Source organism: Alligator mississippiensis, chromosome 10 (genome assembly GCF_030867095.1).
Source record: "Alligator mississippiensis isolate rAllMis1 chromosome 10, rAllMis1, whole genome shotgun sequence".
Lineage (NCBI taxonomy): Eukaryota > Metazoa > Chordata > Crocodylia > Alligatoridae > Alligator > Alligator mississippiensis.
In genome coordinates this window covers 59,929,237-59,942,352 of record NC_081833.1, presented here as the reverse complement: position 1 = coordinate 59,942,352, position 13,116 = coordinate 59,929,237, and the positions used below count along the sequence as shown (strand labels likewise).

Genomic DNA, 13,116 nt, shown 5'->3' with positions numbered 1-13,116 from the left:
TTATGGTTCTGCATATGAAAAAAGATTGAAAACCACTGACCAAGGGAGTTTGCCCCAGTAGGGAGCCAGGGAGTAGGAGATTCTGTGTGTATGTGTATGTGGGTAGAAGTATGGGTATGAGCCCTGGTGCAGGTGCTTGGCATGCAGGTTCCTGTGATGTCTCTCGTCTTTTCTTTTCTCTCTTTTCCTTTCCTCCTCCCCACCCCCCATTTTTTTTTTTTTTAATCCTTACAGTATAGGTGTCTTCTAAGGAGCAAAAGAGGCACAAATGGAGTCTGGATCAGCTGTTGTGCCTGCATGGGATGTGCCATGTTCATGATCCTCCTGGAAGGTCAGGAACACTTCATCTGCACCAAGTGTAAGCTGGTGTCTGCCCTGGAGGAGCAGATTTGCATGTTGGAAGCACAGGTATCCATGCTGCATTTTATCCAGGACTAGGAAGATTACTTGGATGAGAATTCCAGGAGGCTTGAGGGGCTGAAGAGCAATGAGAAGTGGCAGCGTGTGACTGAAGAAGGAAGGCCCCCCAGAATTGAAGAAGAGCACATTAAAGTCAGCAACCACTTCCAAGTACTCTGCAGTGGAGTTGCTGAAGAAGAGGCAGAGGAAAGGACATCTTCAGGCATGAGGCAGAGGCAGCATCCTAGAGAGCAGGAGGTGCAAGGCCCCAAGGACAAATTCAAGACATCACAAAATCTGCCAAAGCTTATCCATCCTTCAGACTGTTACCCTTTCCTGCTTGTTCACATAAGCACTAACAGTACTGCCAGGAATGACGTTCACCAGATCAGAAGAGACTATGAGGCTCTTGGCAGGAGGATTAAGGCGCTTGGAGCACAAGTTGTGTTCTCATTGATCCTTTCTGTGGAAGGTAGGGGTCCAGGCAGAGACCATTGTATCTTGGAAGTGAATGTGTGGCTGATATGGTGTCAACATGAAGGCTTTGGCTGCTTTGGCAATGTTCTTAGGAAGAGGGCTGTTATCAAGAGATGGGATCCATCTGAGAAGAACAGGGAAGAGCGTCTTTGGGAATTGTCCGGCCAGCCTAGTAAGGCTTTAAACTAGGTTCCATAGGGGATGGTGATCAAAACCCTCTAGCAACAGAGCACATAGTCCCGGGGGGAAAGGACTCAAAGAAGCAACTCAACTTTGGGAAAAGGTCAGAGAGCTATAGGACTGCAACAAGTAGCAAAAAAGAGGAGTGAGGAGGTCAAAATGCAACACATATATATAAATGCGAGAAGTATGGGGAATAAACAAGATGAGTTGGAAATTGCACCCTGAGAAAAGAACTATAATCTGATTGGTGTCACCAAGACTGGGTGGGGAAAGGTCTTATGATTGTGATATGAACATTGAGAGTTGCACTCTGTTTTGGCAGGACAGGTTTGGGAGAAAAGGTGGTGGTGTTGCCTTGTATGTAAAACAAAACAAACAAAAAACCCCCCCAAACAAACAAACAAAAAAAAAGTGACACGTCTGTCCAAAATCTATGGGATGGTACTGATGGAGGACTTCAATTTTCCAGACATCTGCTGGAAGACCAATGCAGTCAAACATAAATGACCCTGGCCTGCCTCATGCCAGCTCCAGACTGCTTGCCCATGCTGAGCAACAGCTGGGCAGAAGTAGCTTCTCAGCATGGGGGGGAAAGCAGCCTTTCTCTCCTCCCCCCCCCGCCACCAGACCCTTCTTGCTGCATCTGCCCAGTGGCTCCTCTCCTTTGCTGTCACCACTGCCTCTGGGCTGCCCAGTGGAGCAGTGGCAGCAGTGCAGAGGAGCCATAGGGCTCCAGGTGGTTGCAGCAAGGTGGATAGTGGCTGCAGCAAGGGCACAGGGCTCCAGGTGGCTGCAGCAAGAAGGGGAGGGACTGCTTTTTCCCAGTGCCAAGCAGCAGCTTCTGGCCAGCCGCTGCTGCTGCTGCTCAGCATGGGTGGGTGAGTCTGGAGCAGGTGCAGGGTGGGCTGGGGTTGGGGCTGTGCACATGGCTTCTGCCTAGTTTGCTTCACCGGGCGAAGTCCGGAGCAAGTGTGGGGCAGGCTGGGGTCGGGGCTGTGCGCATGGGTCCCTGCTAGTACCAGTGGGGGTGGGGCCAGCAGCGACAAGAGCCAGAAGGAGCCACTGCTGCCTGGGCTGTCTAGAAAGGCAGCCCAGCTGCAGAGCCACCATAGCACTGCTTGAACGCCTTCGGGTGGTGGGACGCCCCACAGGCTGGATGGTGCCTGGGCTAAGTGGGACTGCCGGACTGCCGCATGCCGGACAAAGTCCCTCTGTGGGCCAGATTCAGCCCATGGGCCCTATTTTGCCAACGCTGGTTCTATAAGTATGTTGGCGAGAAATGAAGGACCAAGGAGGTCACTCCTCTCTTAACAAGCCACGGGAACTCCTAACCAAAGATGCAGAATGGGCGGAGCTACTCAACAGCTACTTTTGACTCAGTCTTTGCAAAACACTTAAGCTGCCAGACACCTAATAGGGATGATAAGGGAGGGGGAGCTGAAGGAGGAGTTAACAAAAGAGACGGTCGGAGAGCTTTCATTTTGTCTGAAATGAATTCAAGTCAGCAGGGCCAGATTAACTTCATCCTGCGGTCCTGATGGAACTGGCAGAGAAGATCATTGCCACGGGCTCCAAAATCATGAAGTCATGGGAGATGGGCCAGGTACCAGAGGGCTGGAAAAGGGCTAACATAGTGCCCCTCTTTAAAAAAGGCTAAAGGAAGACCTAGGGAACTACAGATTGGTTAGCCTCACCTCAATACCTGGAGCATATCTTAAGAAAGACCATCTGCAAGCATCTAGAGGAGGAAGGGCTGATTGCAAGCAGTGATCATGTATTTATGAAAAATAAATAGTTTCAAACAAACCTGATCTTCTTTGACGAAGTAACATGCTTGGGTGGATGAAGGGAATGCTGTGGATATAGTGTATTTGGACTTCAGCAAGGCTTTTGACAAGGTCCACATTCTCATAAACAAATTGGAGGAACATGGCCTAGATAAAACTACTACACGGTGGATAGGTAACTGGCTTATTAGCCTCAAGCAAATAGTAATTCTTAATGGGTCCATATCTGAATGGCAGGAGGTTTTGAGTGGAGTCCCACAGGAGTCTGTCCTCTGCCTGGTACTGTTCAACTCATTCATTAATGATTTGGATGTTGGCATAGGAAGTTTCTTAAGCAAGTTTGTGGATGATACTAAATTGAGAAGGATTGTGAACATTTTGGAGGATGCAAGTGCAGTTTGGAAGGGTCTCAACAGGTTGGAAAGTGGAGCTAGAGCTAACAGGAAGAAGTTCAGTGTGGACAAATGCCAGATGCTGCACCTTAGGAGGTGGAATCAAAAACACCAGATACAAAATAGGAGACACCTAGTTGGATGGTGGCTTTATGGAAAAGGACTTGGGAGTCTTGTTAAATCACAGACTGAATATAAGTCTTGTGCAGCTGCATAACGCTACAAAGGTGAGTGCAATTTTGGGTTGCATCAATAGAAGCATTAGGTACAAGACCTGGGAGGTGATCGTGCCTCTCGACTCCAGACTTGTTAGGCCTCATCTGGAGTACTGTGTGTAGTTCTGGGCTCAACGTTTTAAAAAGGATGTGGAGAAGTGAGAGGGGGTCCCGAGGCGAGCACCAAAGATGATCAAGGGCTTGGAAGATAAGTCATATGAGGAGATACTGAAGGAGCTCAGCTTGTGGAAAAGGCACTTAAGAGGCGACATGATAGTAGTCTTCCGATACTTGAAGGGCTGTGATACAGAAAAGGGAAAGCACCTTTTCTCTCTTGCTGCGGGGAGGAGGATACGAACCAATGGCATAAAGTTGCAGCAACAAGTTTAGATTGGAAATCTGGAAGAACTTCTTCACTGTTAGAATAGTGAGGCAGTAGAATAGACTGCCTCAGGAAGTTGTGGATTCTCCATCACTGGAGGTATTCAAGAAGATGCTAAGAGGTTGGACAGCCATTAGTTGGGTTGATCTAGGTGTAGTTATACCTATTTTCTACCATGGGTATTTCCCATGCTTCTGGACTTTGCTGATTGCTCCCACCCCCACCCCATCACTTTTTTCTGCTATACATGTCAGGGTGTCTTTAAACCGCCCCAGAGGCTTGAGTGTTGGCTACAGCTAAGGCTGGGAACTTCAGCTGGGGTGTGCCGATTCTCCTGCTAGGAGCAAAGCTGGAAGTTCCTGGCTAGAGGGTCTTTCTTACCTTTTCACTTTGGGTCAGACCACTTGCCATATCTGGGGTCAGGAAGGAATTTTACCCCATGGTCAGATTGGTATGAACTGTAGGGGGTTTTGCCTTCCTTTGTACCGGGGAGCGTGGCCCTCTACCCAGGACCTCTTGAGCAGACCTCTTGACCTATTAGCAACATTTTATAGAAGCAGGACACTGGCTGCCATGGTTCCCTTGCTTTACCTGTGGCAGGTTAGGGTGTTAGGTCTGTGTTGTCTCAAGGCTGAGGATAGTTTTATGTAGAGTTTAGATTATAGTTGCAGGGATTAAACTAGATGACCTCCCTTCCAGCCCTACTTCTTTATGACTATGACTTTTTTGCTTTATATACTCCAGACAAAACTATCAAATTAGGTCAGTCACAGCTTCCAGTCTCACTTTCTAATATTGAGCTGCTAAGTGTATATTGGCTTGGTTTTCCATTTTACTTCAGTAGTGCAAAAAATGAAAGAACTATTCCATGAGTTACCATGCATAGCCAAATTCAGGAGTACAACTAGTGATCAAAACCAGATAAGCTCTCAGAACATATAATGCTTTAAAAAATGTGTGTGGTAAATTTATAATTAAACAAACAATATTAAAGAGTGTACAGAAAAGGAGAGCTTATATATGTATAAGTAGATCTGCAAACTGACCAGTGAAGTTGTGAGGAAAGTGCTCTTATTAGGATAATACGAGGATTTTCATTTGGCATGGATAATGGATAATAGGGCTTGCACCTTTCTTATTCAAAGTTCACTGCAAAAGCCGTGAACAGTAATGATTGTTCAGGTTTTCGTCCAAAAACTTTATATATCCACAATTTTTAAATTAAGTGAAACCTTGCCTATAATCAAAATACCTAGAAGAAGAACTCTAATTTTGTCTCTGTGAAACTCTTACAATAGATTTATTGCTGGTGTTAGCTTTGCAAAGGAATTTCAAGGGACTTTCTCTACAAGATTGGCTATGTTAACTTCAAAGCTTTAGAGATCCTAGTTCCCAGAAAACCTCTCTAGACTCCTTATGTTCCAGGACAATCGGGGAGCTTGAGTGATCCTGCATTTGTTTTGTCTCATTTGATTTTCAGAAGCTTTGCTTTGACACGTTGCACACAAGTTGCATCCAATGTTTTGAGATCTCGGATGGTAAAAAAAATGGGTCTTACCATCTGTCACTAGAAGAAGTAGGTTTGGCAGGTTTGGACTGTTGTCCATGTGACCCAGAAAGGCCTGAAGAGGAGTCCAGCATGGTTCTGATCTTCTTCCTGATTTGGGGGTAGTTTGACTTTAGTATGTAGTTGGCAGCAGGCACTTCTGATTCAGGGCTGGTTTTAAAGCGTGTCAGTGTGCTTAAGTTTTATGTGAAGCTTGACTTTCTTTTCTTTTCTTTTCTTTTCTTTTCTTTATTTTTTGGACACTATTTCAGCAACTTTAAAACCGTGATCCTTTGTTTTTGCCTCTGGAAAAAAGATTGTGCTTTATAGAAACAGATGTGTTGGTAATTGCTAAGATGTGCTAAATGGACTAACATCCAGTAAGTTGTTAGGGGGACTTATAATTAAGGAAAGCTTTTTTTCAGATCTACCCATTTGTGTATGTATAAAATTCATTGGTATACATCTTTCTACATTATATATTTAGGACTGAATCTATGATGTACAAATAAGAGCTGATATCTATTCAGAAAGCAAGTTTTTATAACATTTCCTTTATATGTTGTCTATGGAGTATGTTTCTGAAACATCTTGTTTATTTCCAGGAATCTGAGGGGTTTAATGAGAAGTTGTTGTTAAAACAAAAAATGAACTTGCTGTCCCAGATGTCCACCACTCCAATAGATTGCTTCTTCAAGGTGAACAATTTTCATTGGATAACTTTGCATGCATATACATCTATGTATATTTGTTACATGGACATGCTTCTGTCATAGAGATGCTATTTTCTAAAATATAATACACCAGAGCTGTCCAACTTCTAAGCCCCTGAGGGACTTAGAAGCTGAAGTGTCACACCACTGGGTGCTGCATGCTGCATGGACTGTACCAGGTGAGCTACAGGCTTTTGGGCCACACAGATGCTCCCCCACATACCTGCACAGGAACCTTATGCCACCCCCACTCCATGGGGCTACAATCTGCACCCTGTGCTCAACCTGGACTCACTGTATGCTTCTTAAAGTGCACCTTACTGATGGTGCAGCCAGAACAATTGGGAGTGGCAACTTGGGTGAAGGCCTGGGAGCTGCATGTTAACCCCTAGCAGGCCACATGTGGCCTATGGGACAGTCCCTATAACACATGAATTGTTTTATAATGCTGCTTATATGGCCCTCTAGAAGTCAAAGTACATCAAACTACAAAAATGTGTTTGAGCAATCAGTCCAATGTACTTCTGTGCCAAAAACTTCTAAGCTGAGAATGTGGTTTTACTAATAGTAGCGTAGGTTCTAGAGATGAAGAAATGCAGAGACAAAACAGTACTAGTTAGAGATGCACTGAGAGAGATTATGCCAGCAGCTGTTTGCTTATCAAAGCTTTGAGACTTAAAATTAAGATGGTTTTCTGAAAAAATCTGAAGTGCAGTCACCTTGCAGCTCCTCAATATTATACATTACTTCATCTGATTATAATTTTTTTTTTTTACTGTGCAAAGGCACAAAGCAGAGCTACTAATTATATGCATTTGCAGCTACAGCTAGACACTTTTTTAGTAATTTTACAGTAAAGTGTCTGTACAGAGAGGCAGTATCAATTTTATGACTGAGTCTGAAAGAAAACAGCACCAATTGTTTAAATTTTTTATGGAAAGCAAAGCAAATCAGGATCAAAACTAATTGCTCTTCATACCAAATACCAGTTAGGAAGTTGCATGCCACAGCACTGTTCAGCTTTGCACCAATGCTTTCTCATGCTTGCAGAGTGGTCTTTCATGATTGGTTGATTTGATATATGACATATGGTGGTTTTGAAGCTTTCTTAGACCAGTTTGTTCTGTTTTCCCCCTTGTCTTTTTGCAGCACATTGCTTCAGGTAACCAGGAAGAAGTGGAGCGATTATTAAGTCAAGGTGACAATGATAACGACACTGTACAGAAAATGTGCCACCCACTCTGTTTCTGTGACAAATGCGAGAAGCTAGTTTCTGGGTAAGGGCTCTCTATCTCCATACAAAAAGATTTATAATATCTTTGTTCCAGGATTTGTCTTGAGAATCCTTTGAGGGTAATACTGAAAGGTGCACTGCTTATTCTGGAATATTCTTCTGATGGAAGAGCATGTTTCTATTTTAGGATTTGATTAGGAACCCATTTATGTGGGTTGAGAGAAAATACTAGGGGTGTACCGATAGAGATTTAGGGGGCTGATGCCGATAGCTGACTTTTAAGGAGGCATATCAGCCGATACCAATCCAATTTCCAATACGCAGCCCAGCAGCTTGAAGAGCAGGGTCCGGCCGGTATGTCTGTTGTGGTGGAAGGGGAGGGGGAAGAGAAGGGATATGGCAGGGAGGGGGTGCAGAACAAGGCCTTTGCGGTGTGGGAGGGAGTGGGGCTGGGGCTGGGTGCAGGATGGAGTCGTGGCTTGTCCAGGGGACTTGGGGAGGGGGAGTGACTCCTGCTTTTGCATACCCAGGGAGGCCGTGGGAGCGGGAGCGGTGCCCCTTGATCTGTGCAGGGTGGGCTGTAGCTGTGGGCTGGGGCCATGGCTGTGCCAGGCTCTTCCTGGCAGGGGCTGGGCCAGGCTATGCTCAGGGTGGGTGGCGGTGGTGCTGGAAGCAGGGCCATGGGGGGGGCTGCAGCCATCTCAAAATTCACCGTAGCCCCCTCCCAGCACAGCCATCACCTGCCCCAAGCACAGACCAGCCACCACTGGGATGAGCCCAGCACAGCCCTGGCCCCAGCCCACAGTGGTAGCCCACCCTGCCCCACGCAGATCCGGGGGCACCCCCGTCCCCCCCGCACATTCTCCAAGGGTGCAAGCAGCAGTGGGAACCCCCCCCCCCCACGCCCCCTGTATGAGCCGCATCTCTGTCCTGCGCCCAGCCACGCCCCGGCTGGGCAGCACCTGCCCCAGCGCCAGCCTCCCTCCCTCACTGTGGGGGCCTTGTTCTGTGCCCCCACCCCCCCCCAAGTCTCTTCTCTCCCCCTCCTCTTCCACCACAACAGATTTACCAGCTGGAGGCAGCTCTCCATGCTGCCGGGCTGTGCTTTTTGCCACCTATGTGCTGTGCTGCGGTTGCGCACATGCACAGGGCATTTATCAGCCATGTTATTGGTACTGGTGCACCTCTAGAAAACTCTGGTCTCAGAATTATACAAGACCTTGAGTAGGAAAGTACAGTAAAAACTCTGTTATCCAGCATCCCCCGGGAATGGGGGATGCCAGATAACAAAATATGCCAGTTAATTGAGCGGCCATGGCAGCCGCTTCTCCCGCCGTGTCTGGGGAGTTCCTCCACCCCTTCCGCAGCATAGCCGCCCATGCCGTGGGCCCTGCAGGCCCTGCGAGACAGGGAGGCAGGCCCTGCACAGGCTCACACAGCCTGTTATGCCCCTGGGCTGTGGGAGCTCGGCAACGCAGGCTGCTTTGCCCCGGGCTGTGGGGGCTTGGAGAAACCAGTGGGCACTTCTGGTTTCACTTTATCTTACAAGCCTGCACGCTGGTTAGTGGAGCACGCCAGCTTGTAAGGTGCCGGATAGCGCAGCTTTTACTGTAACAAAAAGCCTGGAGTTCAGAAAACTTAGAGAAGGATGAAGTATGCCCTCCTTTGGACATGTTAGGCAGTGACTTGTCTCAAACTGGTCTAGTATTTTCCACCCAAAAGAACAGATATCTGTATTTTTTTTCTTTTTGCTGAGCAAGAAACAACTAGAATAATCACTATTAATGAGAAATGGTAGATGATAAAAGGTGTGAAACCTGTTTTACTCCACATGCACACAAACACTTTCTCCGGTACCTGATATGTGTTAACTTTAGGTTTTCAAAAACTATCTTGTTTTATAGGAAGTTGAATGACCCTTCCATTGTCACTCCATTTTCCAGAGATGACCGGGGATACACTCCACTTCATATAGCTGCTATTTACGGTAAGTGTTTCATTTTGCATAACACTTTCCTTTGTGGGACAGAGAAACAGGAATCCTGGTCCAGACTGAAGCTTTGTTGCTGCTTATTTGCTTTTGCCTTGGCTGTCACAATGGCTTTTTTCCAGGCAGACAGGTAGGTTACCCAGTATCGTTATGTTCTGTTAATTAATTGACGGGGTGTGAAGCAAGGCTTGATCTTTCTGTACCCTGTTCTTTACAGCAGCAGCTATACCATCCTGCCTCTTTGAATATGGGTCATGGTACTGACCTCAGAATTGTAAGCAGATGCATTAATCTACTCAGCAGGTTTTTTAATCTGCTCTTCTTTCTTTGTGTTGCCCTTGACTTCCATGTTGCATGTAGCAAGGCCAGAGTAATTTGTGCAACATCAATTTACTTTTTATTCCTTTCTCACCTTCAGGATAGAGATAAAGTTTGCAAATGAAGACCCTCTTACTGTAACCTTGAATCATTTGCATTAAATTGAAATTATCCATTCTAAAGAGCAAATGTCAAGAAAGTGAATATGCAGTGGACACAGTAATGCATAACAGGATTAAAAGTTCACATTTTAATTTTGAAGGTTAACTTTAGTCTTGTGAAGGTGTTTGCTTCCCAGTTTTAATCGCCATATATTTTCCATAGGGCAACCATCATTAGTTGACTTACTAGTTTGCAAAGGAGCTGTGGTCAATGCTATGGATTACCATGGTTCAACACCACTTCACCTTGCCTGCCAGAAAGGATATCAAAACATTACTGTAAGCATATAAAGATTTAATCTAACTGTTTAAAAAAAATGAAATAGAACTAAAAACAAATAATCCATGGTAATATGTGCCTCTAACTGTTGTTGATTTATTCATACCATTGTTAAAAAATTCTAAGGCTTTTTGTAATAACTGTGTGCTGTCACAGTTGAGGATTTTGTTGAGCATTTTAATTAAACAATTGAGCGCTTTAACTAAATACGAAATTCTGGAGGTATAATCCAGATGTTAATGTTTTTCTGGGCAGCAAAGCTTTGCTGGTTTCTGTCTATCCCAGTTGTTCAGTGTACATGCATGATCTTTCAATACTTTTTTCATACAGGTGTCTAATATACAGTACAGACTGATAAAACAGTGGAATTTGCTCTGCATTGATTCTGAAAAGCCATTGTAATCACTTAATTCAACCTACTGTCTTTACCTGTATACATTTATACCCATAAAGAATATTGGGTAACTTTCTGTGTTATCTGTGCTTCAGTTTCTCACTACAGTGTGTGATTTAAAGTCTGTTTTCAGCCACAACTCTGAATTTTTTAAACAGTGTGTGACAAGAAGCTTGCATTTGGTTCAGGGGCTAAGAAAAAATAGAGTAATAAAGCCAAAGGCAGTTATCAGTTACTTTTTTAAAGTAGAAAAGATGTAGCTCTGTTTTACTAAATTTGTTCATTATCTTAGAAACCTAAAGGGGACTACCACAGTAGTAATTATTGGTCCTTTAATTTTGGGTTACTTAGATGTATACATTTTCTCTCTTAAGCTTCTCTTGTTGCACTATAAGGCAAGTACAGATGTTCAAGACAATAATGGCAATACACCACTTCATTTAGCCTGCACTTACGGTCATGAGGATGTAAGTATTTTTTTTATTACAAACTAAATGGATGTTCTAATAGGATTATGGCATGTAATTAAATTATGATGCCTATTTGTATAAAATCAATTTATTTAAAAAGGCAACTTATTTCACATTATAAACTAGGACACTATTGGTCCTAGAAACTATCAGTCCATGGTAGTTTCTTTAGTGTTGGTGCCCATTAAAATTGGGGGTGCTGATTTTAACAACAAAGCCTATTTGTTTGAGCCTTTTGTATTTATTTATTCATTTTAGATCTTTTTGTTTAATGACATTGGGCCATAAAAGCCTATCCCAAAGAGAATGGATTACAGGAGCTGCAGTAAAACAGGCATAAAACAGGGGTTGCACATGTTGTTGTGTAGGCTAAGAATCAGAGAGAGTTCACTGGTGGCTTTCTTTTCCTTTCCAGTGTGTCAAGGCTTTAGTCTACTATGATGTACACTCTTGTAAATTAGATATTGGTAATGAAAAAGGAGACACTCCCCTCCACATAGCAGCTCGCTGGGGCTATCAAGGCATCATAGAAGTGCTGCTGCAAAATGGAGCCAACCCAAATATTCAGAACCGGATGAAAGAAACTTCCCTCCAGTGTGCACTGAATTCCAAGGTATGCTTCCTTATCTGCTAGCTGGAGCTTTTAAAATGCATTTTCATAGTGGGTAGCTGTATTTCATGCTTAATTGTTAATGAGATTTGTGGCTTGGTACTTGGAAAAAACAAACAAAAAAACCCCTTTACCATTAAAAGAAGGAAAGTCAGTTTTTACATTGTAAGTGAGTTGGGAGTCTGTCTTTTAATACAGCACATAAATATTGTAGATTGGTGCTCTTGCTAATATGAAGTTATCAAGTAATTTGTTTTGGGCATTATATTTATGGGATGTTTTTAATTTTTATGCAGATTTTATCATTGATGGAATTAAACTATCTAACATTTGAAAGGGAACAAACTACTTCTGAGGTAACAAACAGAATGAGTCACTAGTCTTCTTTTTTGCATACTTTTTAGCAGTTTATATTATTAGATTAAACCTTCCTGCTTGCTTTGTTTTTATGGACTGATTAAAGTCACCAGTTAGGTCTCCTCGGTGTTCAGTGGACATCATTAGCAGAGAGTCATCTATCTCAAGTTTGTCATCACCATGTGCAGATACAAGACAAGAAGAAGTTAAAAATATTTACAAAGAGGTAAGAGTAGTAAAAGTTTAGCATTTAACAATGCAAAGGTACATGTTTTGTGCAGTGTCATTTTAAACTGCTTCCGCAAATATGGTTGCCTGGGACAGCAAAGTAACAGCAAGGAACAGGTATATATAAGTCCCTATTAATAAATGAAGAGACAGTTTCAGGAACAGACGGTGTTAAATTACATTTTTCCCCTCTATTTTTCTTTGTGTCAGAAAAGTGCTCTTCGGTTTTGCTATTCTATGTATGAATATGCCCAACTGTTGTTTTCTGCCATGTGTATGGAGGTCCATTCTTCGAGATTACTAGGTTTTCCCTAATGATGGCTGATGTCTTGGAGCCTTCAATCTGATTTATTTTTAGAGATCAGAATAAGCATTTCGTAGAGAAACTAGTCTTCATATGTCCATCCGGCCCTCTGAAACTGAAAAGATGAGAAGATAGATCCCATCTCTCTTGTATTTAAATGCAGGGAGGCTTTCAAACTCTGAAGATGATCCGGGGTGGGGGATATTTCTGTTGTCCTTAGTTCTTCACTGAGCATCAGGAATTAGAGAAGATTCTTTAGATACTAAATTTTTTTAGGGCTGTTAAAAAGTGGGAATATTTTTGTGCACAGGAGCAACAAGAGTAGAAATACCCTTTGGATGGGAGGAGGCTGCCTAGGGTGGTGGGTTGTGTGTCCATGTATGTACACACATGTGTACACAGGCAACATAATAGCTGCTGGGGCAGGAAGTAGAAAGCAGAGGAGCAGCTTGGTCTGGGAGCAGAAAGCTGACCAGCAGACTGGGTAAAGAAAAAGGATTGGAGTGGCATTTGGGGAGGGTGTAGGGCTAACTCGTGGCCCACCTTCCAAGAAGGTTGGCCCCCACTGTACTATATATAAATATATGTATATATGTGTCTGTGTTATATATAAAGGTGCGTGGGGCATGTGTGTGTACATATACATACATATACATAAAATGTAACCTCCCCCGGA

General features: G+C 43.8%; 1 protein-coding gene across 9 annotated transcripts in view; it reads left to right on the top strand.

Annotated features, from left to right (window-relative positions):
* Nucleotides 1–13,116, top strand: part of ANKRD27 (ankyrin repeat domain 27) — a 76,871-nt gene that overhangs the window by 31,614 nt on the left and 32,141 nt on the right. For all 9 annotated transcript variants that reach the window (XM_059713841.1, XM_059713842.1, XM_006260871.4 and 6 more), the window contains 8 exons: nucleotides 5,987–6,079; nucleotides 7,244–7,371; nucleotides 9,233–9,315; nucleotides 9,961–10,076; nucleotides 10,846–10,938; nucleotides 11,357–11,554; nucleotides 11,848–11,907; nucleotides 12,015–12,134. In XM_059713841.1, coding sequence (XP_059569824.1) covers nucleotides 5,987–6,079; nucleotides 7,244–7,371; nucleotides 9,233–9,315; nucleotides 9,961–10,076; nucleotides 10,846–10,938; nucleotides 11,357–11,554; nucleotides 11,848–11,907; nucleotides 12,015–12,134 — 891 coding nt within the window. The remainder of the gene's footprint in view (nucleotides 1–5,986; nucleotides 6,080–7,243; nucleotides 7,372–9,232; nucleotides 9,316–9,960; nucleotides 10,077–10,845; nucleotides 10,939–11,356; nucleotides 11,555–11,847; nucleotides 11,908–12,014; nucleotides 12,135–13,116) is intronic.